The sequence below is a fragment of the Natator depressus genome, chromosome 18 (assembly GCF_965152275.1).
Source record: "Natator depressus isolate rNatDep1 chromosome 18, rNatDep2.hap1, whole genome shotgun sequence".
Classification (NCBI taxonomy): Eukaryota; Metazoa; Chordata; order Testudines; family Cheloniidae; genus Natator; species Natator depressus.
The window spans coordinates 10,813,925-10,836,004 of NC_134251.1; the positions used below are offsets into that span (position 1 = coordinate 10,813,925).

The 22,080-nt window shown below is 41.0% G+C and overlaps 1 protein-coding gene across 1 annotated transcript in view; it reads right to left on the reverse strand.

Annotated features, from left to right (window-relative positions):
* Positions 1-8,228: 8,228 nt before the first annotated feature.
* The window catches only part of VPS13D (vacuolar protein sorting 13 homolog D), a 200,680-nt gene continuing 186,828 nt past the window's right edge, over positions 8,229-22,080 (reverse strand). Inside the window, exons 68-70 of the mRNA XM_074933956.1 lie at positions 19,126-19,257; positions 11,190-11,430; positions 8,229-9,975 (exon numbers count right to left, since the gene is read on the reverse strand). Of these exons, the coding sequence (XP_074790057.1) occupies positions 9,844-9,975; positions 11,190-11,430; positions 19,126-19,257 (505 nt within the window). The 3' untranslated portion in view covers positions 8,229-9,843. The remainder of the gene's footprint in view (positions 9,976-11,189; positions 11,431-19,125; positions 19,258-22,080) is intronic.

The following is a 22,080-nucleotide window of genomic DNA, read 5'->3' on the forward strand; positions in this document are numbered from 1 at the left end:
AGTGTCTTTTAACGCTAACCCGTGAAGCTGCTTCCTGGCAAACCTAAGCTGGCAAGGCCTCGAAAACCTGAGTTTGGCCGGAAGAATAGTGAATGGAAGTGCTGAGTGATAAAACTCGGAATAGAGGCGCCCACAGAATTTTGCAGCCAGATGACATTCTTTGACCAATGAAAAGCAGCAGCTTGTAGAGCTCTGGCTGAAGGATGTGATTTCAGGGAACCTGGGGTGAAAATGGGAACATGCCTTCTTTGTATGAATCTGGCCAAGGTGTGATTGACCCAGAGAGTAAGACCGAGTCTACACCGTGGGTGTCCTGCCACCACTTCCTTCTGCCTTGTTTCTCCAGTGGCCCCTGGTCTCCAACGCTCTGATCTTCCCTTGTGCAGCAGGAACCTGGCTGACTTCCTGCCAGAGCGTCTGAGCCCATGAGGCAAAGTCAGGAAGTTCTCAGCCCTTTGTAGGACAGGGTCCTGTGCTGCCAGTGCTGTCAGTCTTCTGTACCTGTGAGGCTATTTATTCGTCTCCTCTGCTAGGGACATTTGAACAGGGGAGAGAATAAACCTTTCATCAGGTTTGCCTGGAGCATGTCATCTCTCCGAAAAAGAGAGAGACCACTTTTCAGGGACTAAGTGAATGAGAGGTTTTTACAGATCATGGGAAGACTGGGGAAGGAGGGTGTCTGAATAAATGAGGCGGGGAATTAAATTAAGAATTATATAATGACTCAGATACTCAACTCCTTTGGCCTGTGTTATCTGGGAGATCAGACTAGATGATCACATCTGGCTTTATAATCTATGACTAACAAGAAAAATAAAAGAAATCTGGACAATTGGGAAGTAATAGAGAGACAAACTGATGAAAAAAATTGAGCAAGGGAATGAAAATTTGAATATACTTAGGCAGCTCAGTCAGCCTGGATGGTATGTATCATAGGATGTTAAGAGCACGAGGAAATGTAGCTCATTAAGAATTGTTTTGAGTCATGAGGCAATCAAAAGGTACTGGAAGATTAGAGACAAGCACACTAGGTATTAATCTTCAAAAAAAAACCCAGGAGTGATCCTGACAATTATGTCCAGTAAGGCTCTCTTCTAGCCCAAGAAAACCAATTGAACAAATAAGAGAATTACTAGACAGTCAGAGGATTTTGTAACCATTCACACTCCTAAGGAATAAATCTTGCAAGAGACTCAATTGTTTTCTAGATTAGCAGATGAAGGGAAAGCGAGAGATCTAAATTTTCATAAAACAGTTCATGGTCAATCACACAAACATACTGTGGAAACTAGTTCAAATTGGTTTGAACAGAAGACTGCACAGTGAAGAAACTTAAACGAAGAGGAGTAATCTGGGTCATCCCCATCATAGGTAGCCAGTTGAGAAATTTGGATCACCGTTCACATTTTTGTAGTCCATCCAACCCTACTCTAAAGTTCAGGGTTTGTTTGTTCTTAAATCAATGTACCTCAAACATCTGGTTTTCTTTGTTAATAAAGAGGATATCGTCCGTGTATAACAAGACTCAGCTGAGTCTTTGCCTCCCTCAGTCTATTGATGCTACCAGCTTTAGCTCTGAAATGCTCTGTCACTCTTCCCTAGCAATCATCAAGGATGGTTTTCAGTTGCAAAACGTTCAGAATGAAACTATTTCTTCAGTAACAAATGCAGCTTGTGCTGATTCAGCAAAGCCATTGAAAAATGCACTCGCTTTCAGAGAAAGCTTTTTTCCCTTCCTTTTCAAGAAGAACTTGGTAAATTTAAGGCATTTGTCTTTTCCCCGATTTCCTTAGACAAGTAAGAGGAGCGGATAACATTATTTTGGGGGAAAAAACATGGTCGCCAGTGTATTCTGATCCTTGATCCTCTTTCATGGAAGAGGGAGCGAGGGAAGGGGCGAGTGTTGTGGGCAGACAGAAGTTGGCAAAAGCTAAACTTTCTAGTGACTACACTGACTTGTGATCCCCGAGAGGAGACAGAAACCCTCTTGTTCTAACTCTAGCTGCCAATACACATAGATCACACACTGGGTCATCCTGGCTGCTTTCACTTTGTCCTCGCTAAGTGCTGCTGTTTAAGGCTCTGTGTAGATAAAACTGAGGAAGTCTAGCGGCTAGAAACAGAACAGGAAGAAGGAGCCCGGTTTCTGGTGCTGCCCTTGATTTGATAAGCTCTTGACCAAGACACTGACCCGTCTTCTGTTTCTCAGTTTACCCATCTGAAAATGGGTGTAACGATACCGGTTTACACTGAGGGGATGTTACGGTGCTTTCTTAATGTTTAGAAATTGCTCCTAGCGTATGTGGTCTAGAGATACACCGAGGGGTTTTTCAGGGCTGGGCCAGGCAGGTAGTGAGCCAGGCTATTTACAGCTTTGCCTCCATAGGTTCGTAGCCATGCAGATGGGTGTTGCCCATGTAGCTACATTAAAAAGTTTGATTTCGGGGCTGAAGGAGGTTGACTATTTTGATGTGGCTGGTTACAAATGCTCCTGGAAGGCACAAGCGCTTTGATTGCTAAATAAACTAGACGCACAGTGCATGCTGGTGGCCATAGTCACCAGCTGGGGATAGAGAGTCAGCCACGGCCAGGTTAGGTTTCTGCCCCTTTCGGCAGGGCTCTATTCTCTTCGCAAAGAAAGAAAACTCTGCAGAAAGTAATACAAACAACAGGCTGGTTAGGGAATCAGTCTGGGGACCTCTGGCCTCCAGGAGCTACTGGGAAGGCCCCTTTCCAGCCCCAGGGGGCTCCACAGGGTCTGCTTTCTAGAGAGTATGACCCTCAATCCCCCCCATCAGGGGGGTGAGTTCTCCTTTATACTGTCCAGCTGAGAGTGCAGGCCAATCACAAGGTGCTTCCCAGCTGCTTCCTAGCACCTGTCTGCTGGATTTGCTCCAGGATAGGGTTGGCTGCTCCCTCTCCACTCCCCGCCCCGAGCTTAAAAGGGGCAGATTGCCTTGGAATACCCATCTATTCTTCTTGCAAGTATCGGAGCCCATTGGAATGAAAAAGTAACCCGTAGCTTGCTCTCCAAGGCCTCTTTAAAAGTGCCAGTGGGGCCTCACTGATCAGGAGCAAAGTCGAAGCCTGTTTACCTGTGTTAGGGTTGGTAGGCTAAGCAAACAGAACTGTGGGTTTTCTGCCCCCCACCCCCTCAGAACTACAGGGCAGTCCCTGCAATGTCATTAACCTACCACCTGTAGCTTGGAAGCACTGGCAAAGTAGTATTCAGGAAGGGCCTGGACGTAACAGGCTCTAGCTCCGGTGAGCGACTCTCCCTGGTCAAAGCAAACGATGGTGCTTGAGCTTTTTGGGAGAGGCTTGTACAGCAGCTGCCAGCAGTGTGTGTAAAAGGGATCAATTAAAGATCAGACAGACTCCAGTAGCCTCCGCCTTCCACGGACAGCAGGGAAAGGGGTTTCACAAATAGCTGTCTTGGTTTTCTTTTTTTTTCTGGTTAAAAAGCTCTTTGTGGCCACAGTGTTCAGGGGGCCATTTTTCCCTGCGTGCTCAGCCTCTGGAAACAATTGTTCTTTAGCTTCTACACACAATCCTTGTCCTTTGGGTGACCCGTCCATTTACCCAAAGTATAAACGCACATAAAAGCTGTTTACTTCTCTCATGGCCTTTTAGTACTTTTGAGTCAGACCAGAAAAAGCACGAGGTGCAAGGTTATTCTTATCCTGAGAACTATTTGTGCTGGGCACACGGCTTGGGCCGTAGCGCGTCAGTTTCCAAAAGGGGCCGTCTGGTACAAGAGTCAAAGCGCACTAGGTAAGGACATAACCGTAGAACAGGTCATTAATAGAATTTATATAATGGAACAGGCATTTCTTATGTAAGCACGGCTAGTTCCAAGATTATTTTTACTTCTATACTAATGAGAGTGCTGTAACTCCACCGAGGAAAATGGCTACATTATTATTCAGTGCTCGTCAATTGTTAACGAGTTACTTACTCAAATGTTTTTGGCAAGCCTCCTCGCCGATAACTAATTTTAGTAAGATGATGTTGAAGTAAAAAGAAAACGGTACAGAGAGTTTAAGCATAGACGTTTCTGGTTATCAGGGAATAAGGTACAGATTATCAAGGGGTGTGAAATTCGGTTTAGGAGCGGGTGGCATAAGGAATACATAAACTGCAAGCTCCCTGATTGGGGTAAAAGTTTAACAGGTCAAAGTACAGACATTGAGATATGGGGGTATGTTGTTCATACAATGGCTATGCTCAGGAGTGGAGTATAATGAGTGGATACGATGAAGCCTCCTCGCCGATAACTAATGCTACACGCTGTCACTATCCACCACAGCGCAAACCCAGTCGTGGTCCAGAGAACAACCATGGTTCATTACAGAGCTGCTGTTTTTTATTTTTATTTCATCATAAGCTGCGTCTACACTACCAAGTTTGGTTAGTGTAAATTACATTGGCTTAAGTTGCCGACTTTTGTCGACCGCTAGGGGCTGCTCACCACAAGTGGTTACGGTGATGGAAAGATGTGATGCACCATGGCAGGTATCCCAGACTGCCCTGCATGGCCATTCAGTACAAGGCCTTGTGAGACATTTTCACGATGCTTTGTGGGATGCCAGCAAGGATTTCTGGGAAGTGCGGGAAGGGGTCAAATTCTCACAATGCCGTTTTCTCCATCCCGTAACACTTAGTCCATCCCACCATTTTCATGCGGTTTAAAAACATTCCCGCCCTCCTGTGCGCTGCTTGTCGGTCTCTGCCTTCTCGCTGGCAGAAGCATGGCCCCTACAGCGTTTAGTGCAATTCTAATGAGCATTGCGAAACAGAGCACAGGACTTCAGCGAGTCCCGTGGCAACTAGTGGGGTGCTGTGGAAGAGGAAACGTTCGAGGACAATGACTGGATGACGATGGACACAGTGAATAAAAAAAGGCCAGGTTGCTGCTGGCATTCACTGAGCAACCGCATGCGGTGGCTCGGCTCTGCCAGGCCTGAGAATTGAGCGCTGACCGGTGGGATCGCATCGTGATGTGAGTCTGGCACAATGAGCAGTGGCTGCAGAACTCCCAGCTGGGAAAGGCCACGTTCCTGGATCTTCGTACAGAGCCTAAAAAAAATTCACCACGCTTAATCACACAGTTAAAGAATAATAGAATACCACTTACTTAAATATTTTTGTGGTTTCTACATTTTCAAATATATTGATTTCAGTTACAACACAGAATACAAAGTGTACAGTGCTCACTTTATATTATTTTTGATTACAAATATTTGCACTGTAAAAAACAAACAAAAGAAATCGTATTTTTCAATTCACCTAATACAAGTACTGTAGTGCACTCTCTTTATCTTGAAAGTTGAACTTACAAATGTAGAATTAAGTATAAAAAAATAACTAAATTCAAAAATAAAACAGTGTAAAACTTTACATACTTCTTGTTCGGCCAATTGCTCAGACAAACAAGTTTGTTCAGATTTAGGGGAGATACTGCTGCCCGCTTCTTTTTTATATCACCACCTGAAAGTGAGAACAGGCATTCACACGGCACGGTGGTAGCCGGTGTTGCAAGATATTTATGTGCACTAAAGATTCATATGTCCCTTCATGCTTCAACCACCATTCCAGAGGACATGTGCCCAGGCTGATAACGGGTTCTACTTGATAACCATCCAAAGCAGTGCAGACTGAAGCAAGTTCATTTTCATCATGAGTCAGATGCCAGCAGAAGGTTGGATTTTCTTTTTCGGTGGTTCAGGTTCTGTAGTTTCCGCATCAGTGTTGCTCTTTTAAGACTTCTGAAAGCGTGCTTCACACCTCGTCCCGCTCAGATTCTATAAGGCAGATACCATTTCTATTCCATATGTGGGAGGAATATTTCAATAGGAGTAACATAATAAAGGGCAAGACAGTGCCTTAAAAGGTTTAGGATCACATTGTTTACACAGTGTAGAACCAAATATTTATTTTAGATCCTCAGAATCATTTTGAAATAACTTTACCCTTTCACAGTCAGTATTATAAATGTTCTCCGACTGCTGAAGCATTAGCTGCTCAAACAAGAATGAAAATGAAGTGTTCTAGATGGGCAGAGAACACGCTGTACGATTTTCAACTGAAGAGAAAATAGAAAACATCAAGAACCAGAGCATCTTTAGTGGTATAAAAGCAACTTTCCCTCTCTTGGTATTGATACCTCCTCCTCAATTATTGGGAGTGGACTACACCCACCCTGATTAAATTGGCCCTGTCAACACTGGTTCTCCACTTGTAACTCCCTTCTCTTCATGGATAATAATGCCTGCATCTGTAAATTTTCACTCCAGCATCTGAAAAAGTGGGTTTTTTAACCCACGAAAGCTTATGCCCAAATAAATTTGTTAGTCTTTAAGGTGCCACCGGGCTCCTCGTTGTTTTTGTGGCTACAGACTAACATGGCTACCCCGATACCTGTTGGGTTATTGTTTTTATACAACTGTTAAAGCCAATGTGGCATTTGCATCTTTGTTAAATGTGCAATTTATTTATTTTTTTTCAAATAAAGGTGGATGGATACGTAAGGCAGGGATGAACAATTTCATGTTAAGCATGAAGCAATGACTGGTTTGCTCATCAAACTTGTATGCATCATGTTTTCTGAGGATAATAGAGTGAAAGGAAGGAGAACCCAGTGTCACCCTTACTGTATTCTTCACAAGCTAATTTCAGAGTTTCTCACAGGTTAGAGTCTCTAGCTGTTCGATTGATTTACAATATTAAAGGGTCCGGGGCGAGGGAGTCGGGTGTTCAACTGCATTTATAGGCAAAGCCCATCATTTAAAGCCTGAATCTGCTCTCACTGTTGTCGTCAGCTGCAGTACTCCCACTGCCATCACTAGCAGCAGGATGGGGCTGCTAAGCTGTTTGTTCTATAGCTGATAAATATTCATATTCAACTGTCGTAAGGTGGAACGCAAGATTTTCCTCTTGGTGCTCAAGCTCTGGTGATAGCATTTACTAACCGTATAATTAAAGAAATGCAGCAACTGGTCCTCCTTGTTTGCTTCCAGCTTGTTTGAATTGTTATGAATCTAAGGGGGGCGAAGAAGAAAATGTCACTTGAAAGCTACGTTAGCAATGGGTTAGGAGTGCCAGTAACAGTAGGGGAGGGATAGCTCAGTGGTTTGAGCATTGGCCTGCTAAACCCAGGGTTGTGAGTTCAATCCTTGAGGGGGCCATTTAGAGATCTGGGGCAAAAATTGGGGATTGGTCCTGCTTTGAGCAGGGGGTTGGACTAGATGACTCCTGAGGTCCCTTCCAACCCTGAGATTCTATGATACACAAGGAAGCACACAGTAAGAGTTTTTACTGAAATAATACAAAAATAGTTGGGTTCTGGTGACAAAACTTCATGTCACTCGCACTCTGTCACTTAAGGTACATATTTAACGTTCAAACCCACTGAGCACAAGATTGTTAAGTGAGGTAAATTACTGCCTTCGGTTATGTGTGTGTCACTCCCTTTGCAAACAGTAGGGTGGATGCTCCCATAAAGGCACAATTTGGCTTAGTAAAAGAACTTTCTTCACTGTTTCAAAGGCATGGGGCTACAGGTCTTAGAATGGTTTAAAGCCAAATACAATGCACTGTATTCATGTCCAGTTGGTGGGTTACAATCTTCTAACATCTGAACGATAGTCATTGCTTACTGGATGGTCATTACCATCGTAAACAGGTAAATAGTTATTTAGTTTCTGAAACTAAAACAGAAATAGTTATTTGAGCCTAGGGAGCCACTATTTATATGCAGGGTACAGTAACCAACCTTTTCAGCTGTTGGTATCTCTTGCTTTTTAAGTTACCAATACATATCTGCTCAACAATATACGAATCATCATGTAGTAACTTGATTCTTGCCACTGAACTGGCATGAAGATGGGAACTGTCAACATTTATTTCTTATTTTAGATTGTGCGTGATCCAATATGATTAGCTGCTTCCCACAAAACCCTTCCAGCTTGAATAGCTAGATGCTCACTGCAACAAGTATGAATTTTATATGGGACAGTAGCAGTGAGCCTAAAGCAATACTGAGCCAATGCACAGGCTGAACTGCTAAAACCTACTTTAAAAATACAACATGCAGAGAAATGTACACTGAAAGTGAAGCATTCAGTTTAGTTTGTGTAATGGACCTTTATGGATTTTAAATTCACACACATTAACTGATCATCACAGCTTCTCTTTACACATTGAACCTCTACCTTTCACGTATTACAAGCATTACAAATTGTTTTACTCTAGCCTTAAATTTAAAAATACCCTTACGGTGTGCCTTTATTTAAGAACGTGACAAATAAGTGAATTCAAGAGTAAAACTTTAATGGACCTCTGCTTATTTCTAATCAAAAGTTTACAAAAAGTATGCATGTTTGCTGAAATCCGCAACGTTACTCAATAATTTTGTGGCAATAGCATACCCCACGATGAAACTTACACAGCAAATGCCATGTTGCAGGCAGGAAGTCATTGCAATTGTAAACCACTTTCAGAGAGACAAAGAGCCCAATAGCACCATTAAAAAAAAGTAAACAGCAAGATATTCCTTATATTTTTTTAATTGAAAAAACTTACAAAATAAGACTTAACTCCATTACAGATAAAGTCAATTTTCCTAGTTTCTTTGAGTTATGGGACAAGCCACCATCTTTCCTCCAAGTCTATGTCTATGAGATCACACTCTGCTTTTGGTAAAGGAACACTGTCAAGGTTAATGAGTCCAACATTTGATGTAAAGTACCTCTGCCTCTCAATACTGTATCTATTAAAATAGTTTAATTAGGAGGTGCATTTTTTACGATTCCAAAAGAAATGGTACAGTGATTTTTCAAATCAACCCAAATCTGTGCCAGCAGCTTAACACTTATGAGCAACCCTACAATAACAAACTAACTTATTAAATCACACTTATTAAATCAAAAGGTGGTGGAGGAAGTGTGTGTAAAACCAGTAAATTAAGATTTCAAGTATTGTCCTTTTAAAATATATTGCCAATGTGCCAGCAACTGGATTATATCTGTCTACAATACAGCTCTGAACAGGGTGTGGTTATTTTTCTGAAAATTAAACAATCATTTTGCAAAAAATGATCTCTCTGTTTTTAGTACTGAAGACTGCTGTTAAACTATGTGAACCAGTAAGCCCTACCACTCTACTCCAGTGAACAGATTCACAAAAGCATTATGAATCTGGTGTAAAAAAATGAAGTGAACTTCTGGCAGAGCACTTTATGCATCTGCTTTCAATTGCACCCAGGGTCCTGAATATCAACAAAGTGCACTCTTATGGTTAGATTCTTTAACCAGTACAGGTCTTCTGTGTTCTGGACCCCAACTCCACAGAAGACAAATGAATGTCTTTATATTACATCTACATTCCTCCACTCTTAAGAATAGCTTTCTAGAGAGAATGTACAGTTTCAATTAGTGCAATATGACTCAATAGAACTTTTAATATTTTTTTTTTTTTTTTTTACAGTAAGCAGTCCTTTATACAGACCCACAAACTATTTTGTACTTCCTTATTTACAAACAGTTGTACATATATACATATTATCAAAATACAGAACTTCCCCCATAACATTTCAAATGTCTTGTTATTCAATAAAACACTTTTAAAAAAAATTGTTCTCTCAAACTAAATAATCTCATACAGCAAAGACTCTAATTGCATTCATTTGTTTCCAGTGCACTGTGTTCTTCAATTACAGAATACACTTTCCACCAACCCATTTTTGTTCTTTCATTTTATTTTGGAGACAGAATACCCTTATCCCCTGGATTAGTACTTGCAATGGTGTTAGGGAAATTCGGTCTGGCAGTAAGTCGGATGGTTTCAGGAGTCCACCTCCAATTCTTCTTGGTTTTCACTGAGTCTTAGCATAAGTTGTTGCTCATAATAAAGGCTCTTTGCATAGTTTATTTCTTGAGATAACTTTATTGCTAAGACTTCAGACTTCACATGGACCTGCACAAATAAAAGTTTATTATACATACAGAAGTATTAAAAGTAGTGGGAAAATGTAATACCACTGTGAAGAGAAATAAAAATATCCACTTAAAGTTACTACCTGCAGTTATCTAACTGCAACGACCAGGCTGGTTACTTAAAGGGGTAGTCCTATCTAGTGTTAAGTAGAAAACTAGAAATTGGGACTCTGTTTCTGTTCCCAGGTGTGCCACTTACTTGTTATTTTCCCTATCTCTGAAGTAGAGATTTCCTTACCTAGCTTAGTGCTGAAGTTGAGTGAATTAATGTTTGTAAAATTAATGTTTGTAAAATGTTCTGAAATACTCTGATAAACAGTATTTTAATTATTTACGTGGAACTTGGCTCTAAGCAACAGACAGGCAGACAACTAGAGATATTAGGTATGTTATTTTTATTGGAAGGAGAGGGATTGGCCATACAAGTACTTTGGGGCCAGTCATTTTACCCCTCCTATCTTTTCTGTGTTTTTTCTATTTAGAATGTAAGTGCTTTGGGGCATGGTCAACCTCTTACGGGGCACGGATCTCTGTTCACGTCTCTAGGTGCTACTTTAATACTTACATTAGTAATTGTACAAACTCCAGTTGCATTAGAACTGAGAGCTCTACTATATTTGATCTGTCTACATTACAAAGATTAAATTTACTATACACAGGGAATAGATATCATGAGTTTGGAGAGAATATTTTGCTACTCCAAGGTGAGAAAGCACAGACATAACACTGTAAAACAGCCTGATGGCTATTCCATTCAACTAAGGAATACTGGGTCAGGCTTCTGAATTTGTTTTTTTTTTTTTAAATTAGATTCCGCCCCTAGTAATATCATCCTGGGTAATGCCCCGCCTATCATTCTGAGTGGATTTCTTGTGCTCAGGAAGTGGAACAGTCCATATATGTCAGTGATACCTTCCCTTATTCAGGGAGCTCTGGGATTTCCCTTGATCTTTCTCCCAAGTTTACAGAACAAAAGTACCAGGATCACTTCTGCACCCAGGTCTCCCTCACAGATAGGCAAAACACCATTAAAAGAGAAGACTACAATGTCTACTTTTGCTGTCAGCTGAATGGCATTGTTATAATTCAATGGCACAGAGGACGGTATACCAAGGGTGCCAAAGCTCTGGACTATTGCAATATCGAGAGCACAAAACCACAACATGAACAGAAGAGTAAGTGCTGGGTCCTCACCATAGGTCTCTGCTGTGATGGGCCTGGCATTGCTACACCACTACTTGTACTGACAGCTTTCTTGGTCAGCTGCACATAGACCTTCCCGTGGTCCTTTGAAATGAGGCAGTGGTAGAGATGATCGTATTTGATTTCCAAGAAGATGGCCTCTCTGTCTACATAATCCCCACTCTTCAGGAAATAAACAGCTTTGGATGAAATGAGAACGCAATAGCTGTCTGTGTTCTCCACTGCTATGAAACTGCAAAAACCGGAAAGATAAGTCAGTGGTTTTTCACATCGTCTCATTTGTAAAACACTGAGCTGGGAGGGAGACTATTCTGTTCTTGTACTTGCTACTCTCTGTGTGACCTCTGAAAACCTACCAGGAAAATGAACTGCAGCAGAGAGCGCGCTGTGACCTTAGGATTCAAATGTTTTTATTAGTCCATCAAAAATAAACTGAAGTGTGCCTCAAACCATCGCCCTTGCACAATAAGTGTAATATTAATATTAAAGTGCCCGTTTTGTAGCCTTTCTAGCTTTGGAGATTAGGGCTACAAGATAGGCAGAAAGAACAGGAGGACTTGTGGCACCTTAGAGACTAACCAATTTGAGCATAAGCTTTCGTGAGCTACAGCTCACTTCATCACTTCACGAAAGCTCATGCTCAAATAAATTGGTTAGTCTCTAAGGTGCCACAAGTCCTCCTTTTCTTTTTGCAAAGAGACTAACACAGGCTGCTACTCTGAAACCTGTCATTATGCAAGATAGGCAGAGTTACAGGGTTAACTCTAGATCAAACAAAACATTGGGTATACCACAGTCTCACTCAAACACCAAAGAAAGGCAGAGAGTTAGAAGTGATAGGAATAGAAAGATAAGAAAGCAAGGCAGTGAGATAGCATGATAGCATACCAAGTTTTACTGCCATCACTTTGTTGGTTAGGGGTATGATTTTTTTTATATTTATGTCAGTAGGAGAGGAATAAGAGAAGAGAGGAAAAGGTAGAGATGCATTCACCCCATGACATACGTGGCTGGGAGCAGTTGAGCTCCAGTCAGTGGAGTTTGACTGAGTCACTACTCTACCTTTCAAACCACACAAGAAATTTCCCCAGCACAGAGACGTAGTCAGGGTGTTTTTGTTTGTTTGTTTAAAGCCAATTTTATTGCTGACACATACTTTAAATTTCAGAGTAGCAGCCGTGTTAGTCTGTATCCGTAAAAAGAAAAGGAGGACTTGTGGCACCTTAGAGACTAACACATTTATTTGAGCATAAGCTTTCATGAGCTACAGCTCACTTCATCGGATGCATTCATTCTTTAAATTGAAATTGTTTGTAAATCTACTCTGATGTCTCTCATGATACATTACAAACTACAATGCTTCACTTTTCTTTCTTTAAAACAAACAAACAAACAAAAAACAAACAAAAACAATGTTAACCTGCTGCCTGACCAGTAGCTAGAGAAGAGAAATTAGCTGTTTAACATTGGGGGTGAAAGGTTAAGCAGCAAGCAGGAGGGTTTCCCAGGGAGATTAGTTAGTTTGAGTGATGAATATGGGAGGGAGTGTAGGGTGAATTAAGGAGATTTAGAGAATTATACTGTCTGAAAAAGATCAATGTAAAAACAATGAGAATTCAAAAGTGAAATATTTTATACATACACAACATTTTGAGTCACCATACAAGCCTGAACACTAATGGCATATTTTACAAATTTAAATATGTATTTAGTTTCTCTATTCACACTATTAAATGAGTGTGCTAAATGGATTTTTTAGTGTTATTCCTGCACTGTCAGTAATTCACTAGTGTATGAAACACGCCTGCAGGAAGGAGATTCTACTCCTTTAAATCAATTATTAGGCAGTTTGAAAATTATTTTGCATAGCAACAATTAACATTCTCACTATGTTATTTTTAAATCTCCCTCTTCCAAATGGTCACAGCTTGAGAGGTCGATTGAAATTTTTCAGAGTTGCTATCCAAATGAAACGGACAACTTTGTGTTACCTGTCCTATTTTCCTTACCAACTAAGTGTTCTCTGCAGTCAGTGTTTCTGCAGATCCGAACTGTGTGCCAACATGCGACAACCACAGCATGAGCCTGCTGATGTAATATCTCAAAGATGAGCAGATGATATTTGCAAAATAGCTGCATCAGTCCATGTATTTAGCCCACAGGTATGACATACATAATAATTTATACCTGTCAAAGGATGCTCCATGCTGTATTGACTGGACAAAATGAGCCTGGATCAAAGGTGCTGAGGCAGGCTAAACTCAGAAATTCCATGCTTTAGTTTATGCCTCAGCTTTAACGCTATGCTAACCTACTTTGTGTGTCTAATTCATTACCTGAATTGTTCATAGAAAAGATGGAAGACGACCTATTAGATTATCTAATCAGTCCCTGGTCTGCACAGAACAGAATAGTTTCCTCCAAAATATTCATACTTTTCACCTTAATTACTAACCAGCCCGCTGCCTTGTGTCATTATTCTATTACTTTCCTTGTGTACTACCTCAACCGCATCCCCCACAGGCTGCTGTTTTCTAAGCTGGTTTCAGAGCAGCAGCCGTGTTAGTCTGTATTCGCAAAAAGAAAAGGAGTACTTGTGGCACCTTAGAGACTAACCAATTTATTTGAGCATAAGCTTTCGTGAGCTACAGCTCACTTCATCGGATGCATACTGTGGAAAATACAGAAGATGTTTTTATACACACAAACCATGAAAAAATGGGTGTTTATCACTACAAAAGGTTTTCTCTCCCCCCACCCTACTCTCCTGCTGGTAATAGCTTATACAGCAAGTCTGCCTAACTGTTTCATAATCCCTCTCCCCTATCTTTCTCCTTTGCACCAATACAGAAATAAAGAGAATCGTTGAAAGCACTTGCCTCTGAGCTGACAACTTGCAGGGCATATTACAGATCCACAATATTAAAACTAAAAAGTGAAAACTGCAGTTGTTTACTGGGCACTTTTCATTGCAGCCCACTGCTGGGAGGTTGCTTGGCTAGGCTAAGAGGTCTTGTTCATTGTTAATGGCAATGGAAAGTGGGACACAGATCATAAGGAGCACTGCAGGACAGGATCCAGCAAATAAGCAGCTCTTGCCATTATGGGCAGCGGCAGGAAGATGCAGAGAAAGTCACCGTTACATGTTCTTGGAAGTTCTTCTTTCACAGACTTCAGTGTAAGGAGAGAAATACCAAAGGGGTTGTAGGGCACAGCCAGTGGAAGGAGTTCCTGAATTTCTGATAAATGTTATTGGTAGAACCGGGTGGAAATTTTTGTATGGAAAATGCCAATTCATTGGAATTGAAACGTTCCGCAGGAACATGTCGATTTTGATGACATTCCAGTAGAAACCAGGCAAATTTCTCATGGAACCCTGCCTGCTACTCAGGTTTTGAAACTTGATTGCTGGTTCCTCAGCAGCCTACTGGGGAGCCAGAACTCCCAGCTCCTTGTCAACATGGACTGACAGGGAGCCAAGAGCCTGGGAGTCCCTGGCACCAAGCTCGCTGGCACCCGAGCTCCCAGGGCTTCCATGGTCCCCGACTCTGGGATAGTCTGCTGGGCACACTCTGACTCCCTGGCCGCTCATCTGGCAGGCTGCCACAGCCAGCCAGGGACCGAGGTGGAGGATTCCCAGCCTGTCTGGCTCCCCAGTGATGCCCTCCTGGTGTCCAGGGAATCAGGCAGCTGTTCTGGGAAAAATTCTGATAAATTTTTTTTCCTACTACAAAGTGCAAAACATTTCAAAATTTCAAAATCTTTCATGGAACGGAAAATCCAGTTACTAATCAGCTTTAGTTGTTGGCTGCGAAACTTTCATCAGCTCGACCATTTGAGAAGCATTTTGTGCAATATACCAATCTACATCTGACTGAACCACTGGTTATCGAATAGGATTTTAATACCAAAACATCCAGCAGGGTCAGTTAATCAGATTTCTCCTCACCCCTCAATAAAATGACTAGGGCTCCTAGCTGCTATGGTAACACAAATAATAATACCATCGGTTTTTGATTAAAAGAATCATGCCAATAATCTTCAACGAATTCTTTTTATTACTAGCTTACTCCAGGAGGGTTCTTCTGTATTGTACACTTAACTCTTTGTCTTTTCCCCTCATACCTTTGTCTCGCCTAATCATGATAATTCATAGAGCCTCTTGTCATTGTAAACCCAGATGGCACAATCAAGGAGAAGTCTCACCACACCTTGTCTTTAGGGTTTGTTTGTTTTTGTTAATGATTTTTTATGCTCTTAATGTTTCAAACACTAACTGCATTAGTTATCATATGTATCTATTCTACTGTTTGGACTACAGGTGTGCCATTTAGAAGATAGGTAAAGGCCTTTGAAACTAGTCTGATTAAAATAAAGTTTATCAAATTAAATCCATCTTGCTTTAGTTCTATGTAATATATGCATAGGCCATTCTATTCCTAACACTCTTTGCTTGCCAAACTTCTTTTTTTTAAAAACACAACCGTCTCCCCTGATCTAGTGCCTCTCAATTCAGTTATGAAATAAAATGAACAGTTTATGTGTCAGTTTATACGTTGCTGTTCCCAGGGCCCAACTGATAACATTCTTCTCAGATGCTTGTTTAACTTACTATTTCCAGTTAACAATCCCAATTTTAATTTATCTGCTATACTACGATACGAGTGGTGGGTCCTGTGGACGATCAATGTAAACAAACTGTCTCGCGGCCCACCAGTGGATTACCCTGACAGACCGCATGTGGCCTGTGGGCCGCAGGGTGCCCACCACGGTACTATACTGTTCAATAGCAGTAGCTCTCACAGCCTTAGATGGTTAAACGTTTACATATCTCGTTTTTTAAGAGGACAACACAGCTAAGACAGTAGAGTTGTCTCATCATTTTCTGAGGAGTGTGATGGGAATTTTAATTTTAAGTTGATACTAGAGACTTAAACAGATATTAGAGACTGGCAGAACACGGATTTCTCCTCACAACACACCACTGTGACAAAACAGGTACTATGTTTTATACCCATTTTAGAGACAGGTAAACTGAGGCACGGTGAGGTGCTCTGGCTTCAGTCAGAAGTTTCCAAACTGTGGTTCATAGACCAATGATGGTCCACAGAGAATTTACTAGCCAAATGGTTCTGGTTTTCCTTGTTCCCAGCTGCTAAACTGCATTAAAAGAAGTTAATAGACAGACAAATTCGTAGTATTATTATTCTACATAAGAAATTGCCACAGAGAAGTTATGAAATTTCAGATGGGAAAGGAGGTGGTCTGTGTAATTGCAAAGGCATGGGGAGATAATCATGAGACAACCTCTATTAAAATGTGACCCACCCTATGAGAAAATATTATATCACTGGTTTCAGAGTAGCAGCCATGTTAGTCTGTAACCGCAAAAAGAAAAGGAGGACTTGTGGCACCTTAGAGACTAACAAATTTATTTGAGCATAAGCTTTCGTGAGCTACAGCTCACTTCATCGGAAGCATTCAGTGGAAAATACAGTGGGGAGATATATACACAGAGAACATGAAACAATGGGTGTTACCATACACACTGTAATGAGAGTGATCAGGTAAGGTGAGCTATTACCAGCAGAAGAGCCGGGGGGGGGGGGCGGGGGGAGGAGGAGGGGGGAACTTTTTGTAGTGATTTGCAAACTGGATATAATTAACTTAGGCTTGAATAAAGACTGGGAGTGCATGGGTCATTACACAAAGTAAAACTATTGCCCTATGTTTATTCCCCCCCCCCCCGCCCACTGTTCCTCAGACATTCTTGTCAACTGCTGGAAATGGCCCACCTTGATTATCTCTACTGAATTGATTATCCACTGTATGCAACCGATGAAGTGAGCTGTAGCTCACGAAAGCTTATGCTCAAATAAATTTGTTAGTCTCTAAGGTGCCACAAGTACTCCTCTTCTTTTTGCGAATACAGACTAACACGGCTGCTACTCTGAAACCTTTCATTTTATCAGTTTCTCCTGATCAATTACAGTTACATTCCATAAATCAAATTATTTTAAAGAGGGGAAAAAAATCCCACCAAATTGCTTTAGTTTAGACAATAGTCTTGCCAACAGACAATAAAAGGAAATTATTTTTTCTTGCTGTAGTTCACTGAATATTTAAGCCCCGATCTTCAGATGTGCTCAGCATATGGAGCTCCCTTGAGTTCATTGAGGTTCTCAGGCCCAGCACTTCAGAAAACTGGACAATTAATTTCTATTATGCTTTCTACAACAGGCCAGATTTAATCTTTATCAATTTTCCTTCAAGGTGTCAGGGATGTATTTTGAGGAACAGAGGTATGGAAACCAAGGGCAATGATTTCCTGGTGAAGCACTGACATTTTAGCAAATTTGTAGTTAAACCTTACATTTTGTTCCAAGTTTGAGTCACACATCATCATGCGTTTTCTTTTGTCAACAACATACATCCTCTCCTCTTGTGCTTAAAGTTTCAACAGAAGAGCTGAAAACTAAGATATTACTTTTGTTTTTTTCTATATTCCTACATTTCTATGATTTAAAAAATCAAATTAATAAAAGAAAATGAAAAATTAAATGAAACACAATCCAGTAGAACAAAGTAGAAGCAACCAGATCTCTGGAGAATTTGTGGGGCTTTAACTACATCAGGAAGTAATTACACAATATTTTCCAGAAGTGAAACAGTGAGCCTAACTGGAAAAAAATGTGGAAACATTTAGTTAGAACAGTAGAGCAAGGTATTATACCCACGCCCCCCTTTTACGGATTAAACTTTGAAGGAAAATATGCAAATAATCAGGTCTTTAAATCTGTTTTTAATTACAATACTAGGATAAAAGTCAGAGGCACAATTTTGTACTGGTTTTCCATGACAAGAGATACCGTTTTCTTGTTGAGTGATATTCCTGTTGGTGAAAGTCACAGTGAATGAGCAATACAACAGCTGAAATTGCGTTAGACATTTTTGATAATTTCACTGATGTACTTACTCATTTAGTAGCGCACCCCCCCCCCCCACTCGTAAAACTCTTATTTGGAAAATCTCTATAAAAAAATTTAACTCTCAGGGCTCAAATTTTTCCCAGTTTTCTCCCAGCAGAAGCCAGATTATGGCCCTGGCAGTGGAAAATCTGTCCACGGAGTGTGTGTGTTTCAGAGCCACTGCAACAACAGAACTTGCCACGAGACACACAGTGATCTCTAGTGCACAGCCAACAAGAAAACCCTGGTGCGCACACAGCTCCTGGAGAGCAGCTGTCAAATCTTAGACCCCCAACTTGAATAGTAGTAGGGAGAATGCAAAAATTGAGAGGGCAGGGAAAGTCATGGTACCACCAAATTAGATACACTGAGGCACAAGGCCAGATGTCAAATGATATAATTTCTCTAGAACCTCAACTTCTTGGAAAATGTTACTGTTTCATTCTTTCAAAGCAAAATGAGAGTAATGAGACTGATAACATGCAGTTAAACAAGACTGCTACACCATTTAGAAACCTAACTGCTCAAATTCCTTCTTCATAAATGGGGGGGGGGGGGGGGGGGGGAGCCTGGCCATGTAATTGAGGAAAGGACTTGACATCAAGAGATATGGGTTCTACTCTTGAGTCTGTCATAAACTGAGACACTCACCTTGGACTAATTACTTAATATCTTATTGCCTCAATTTTCCTTATCTGTGAAACCGAGATAATGACAATGAGCTAACTTATTAGGGTTTTGTGAGGCTACATCAAACGATATTTATAAACCATGTGAACACACTTGGAAGGGAGGGGATGGTGGAAGTTCTCAAGCACCAAAAATATCCTCCAGGAAATCAAAAACAAGAGAAATAGGTGACGTGGATAAAAAAAGCTTTTAGTGGCCATCACAAAGACACAATGTATTTTCATATAATGATTATATTATAACACAGCAGTTGCTGGGTTAGTACTTACAACTCATCTTGGATGTTGTCTGTCAGCTTGAATAGCTGCTCCTGTCCTTCTGCCTGGCTTTCTGAATACCGGGGCAATAGTCCTTGAGGGCCTCTACAACAGCGTGGCTTTCTCACTCTCTCAGCCTGCGTCCTACATACAAAACACACATTAACTGATTTAATGTGACTTAAGTTTCCCTTGGAAACTTTACTCCATAAAAGAAGTCATATTATAAGCAAGGTTTGGCATGAAAAAGCCATTAAGTTTTTAGATCTCTGTTGGTATTTGCTTTGTATAAATACAATAGTATTTTATCTGGGCATCTCTCTAGTAGATACAGATCTCTATGCTTCTTTTTTAAAATTTTCCATTGAAATCTGGTCTGAAATTGAAAAGAAAGCAGGTGAAATTGATGTGGAAAAGCACTGTGAAGCACAACAGCCTGCAAATTTTTAATAAAAATATGTATTACTACATAAAGGTTTTTACCCTTTTTTCCATAAACAGGAATCCATATGTGATGTATCCAGACAGTTATTGCATTTGTTGTAGAAGCTTGCATGTCGATGGACAAGATGGCAATAGGTTGAAAAGTAACGGACACCCACAAGTACGCTGCACATGTTCACGCTCGACCCACTGGTATCTGCATCAGTACTATAGTGAATCTTTACTTAAAAAAATCCTGGATGCTTTTAAACCTTTGGACACCACCACCACGCGGAGAGTTGTGCTGCAGGATACCTACCCCTGCTTCTTTCTTTGCCTCTTCCCAATCCCACCACTTGGAGACTGCTGCCTGCTGTTCAGAGCTCTCTTTCAAGCGAGTGCTATTAATTTTTCAAGAGGCTACTGACAGCCGAACCCAGTATTTTTGATTATTGAACCCTACTTCCCCACTTAATGTTCTCTACAGACACTGTGGAATGAACGGCTGTTGTCCTTTTGATCTGACGAGGGGGAAAATCCCACAACAATTAGTTTACTTTTTAAGCTGCTTGGCAACAGCACACAAGAGTACTTGCCCGCTAAGTTTTGCTTGTTGCAGATGTTTTCTCTGGAGTCTTGTTACTTCTTTAGTGCTTTTCCTTTTCATCAACCCTATCCCTATACACACACACACACACACACACACACTTTTAAACTCTGCTTTCCTCTGGGTTTTTGGCATCCCTGCCTACTAACTCTAATCATGGCAAACTATATTTTTACTGCCTCTACTCTTCTTGGCTACAGCTACTAGTAAAAGTCATCTTCTATATGTCCCTCGTGTGCTGCCTTTGACTTGATTCACGGCTTTATTTGCCGTAACTGTCTATTTATTGAGTCACTTATTGTGACTAAATTCACTTTAAGCACTTTGACTACTGCTGCTTCCAGTGCTTTATTTTCTTGTAGCCTCCGTGGCACGGTATCGTTCAGCTGGCTCAGTGGAAGTAAGAAATGGAAACCTCCCTTTCCCAGTTCCTTGGAATGCAGAGAACAGGCTACTGTCATAAATGCCATGGACTCGTGTAGAAGGCTGTGTTTGTTTATTTTTACCTCTGAGCTATTCTTTTAAGTCTGCACCTGCAATGCTGGAATAATAAGTGCTGGTAAAGAGAGGATAGATGTCAGATTTGTAGAATGTACTATTCAAACATTGGAAGGAGCATACAAAATGGCAACCTGAAATGTCTCAAATGTATAATGTAGCCACCACTGTCATCCTTAAACATTTCCAATGTTGCCTCTACAGCTAGCTGACATTCCCACAGTTTTGTTATTAGTAGCTGTCTAAAAACATTGCTGTATCTAATTTACCTAGGAACTGCTGTGTTGTATGTGGTTTAGAAACCTGTAGCTAACTAGTGCCCATCGGTGGTCTTTCTTGCACTGCAGAAAAAAAGATAAAATATTCCCCCTCGTGCTGGTGTTGGAGGTGGGTGCAGGGATGAATTACAAAAGGTGTAAAGTAATAAAACAGCATTTCATAAGGGACAGGTACTCAGAAGTAAAACTAGACAGCACTTTAATCCATTTATCAAAATTCTTGAATGCTCCTATTTCCAGGCAGCTGGAATATACTGTGAAGGAGACTAGTTTGTAACCAAAGAACTTAAATAAATAAAAGGTTTAAGCAGAAATCACGACATATCCATCAGCTTCTCAGAACATTTTACTTGTGGACCTTATTGTGTGAATTTTCCTTCTCTCCATGCACCATGTTCTCGACATCTTTAAAGGCCCAGCTCTACCACCCTGCACCCACACACTTACAGGCAGGTTTTCAAAACTTTACAAAACAAAATGAATTGTTGAATATGAAAGAGAAGATTAGTGATTACGAAATGGGTACAAATTGGTTGTTGTCTTCTTATTTTATCTGCTTCCCAAGTCTGTACAGCCTCTCTCATCCTTCCAGAGACTTACAATTGCAAAAATTCAGATCAAGAAAAGAATCCACAATCCTAAAAGAAGTAGTTAAGCCAGCCTAAGCCAGACAGCACTAAGCAGACAGCACTAGGTCGATAGAAGAAATTCTTCCTTTGACCTCGCTGCTGCCTCTCGGGGAGGTGGATTTACTAAAGTGGCAGAAGAATTCCTTCCATCGCTGTAGTAAGGGCTTGTCTACACTTGAAACGCTACAGTTGTAGCACTTCAGTGTAGAGACACGACCATCATTGATGGGAAGAGTTCTTCTGTTAGTGAAGGTAATCTACCTTCCTGAGAGTTTGGTTGCTAGGTTGACAGGAGAATTCTTCCGTCACCTAGCACTGTCTATGTTGGAGGGGTAGGTCAGTTTAACTACACTGCTCAGGGGAGTGGATTTTTCACACCCCTGAGTGATGTAGTTAGGTCGACCTAACTTTTTAGTGTAGACCAGGCCAAAGCGTCTCCACTGAACTGCTGCAATTGTGCTGCTGTAGTGTTTCTAGTGTAGACAAACCCTCTACCAGCAACATTTGATTTTCAGTCTCTCCTGCCCTGTTG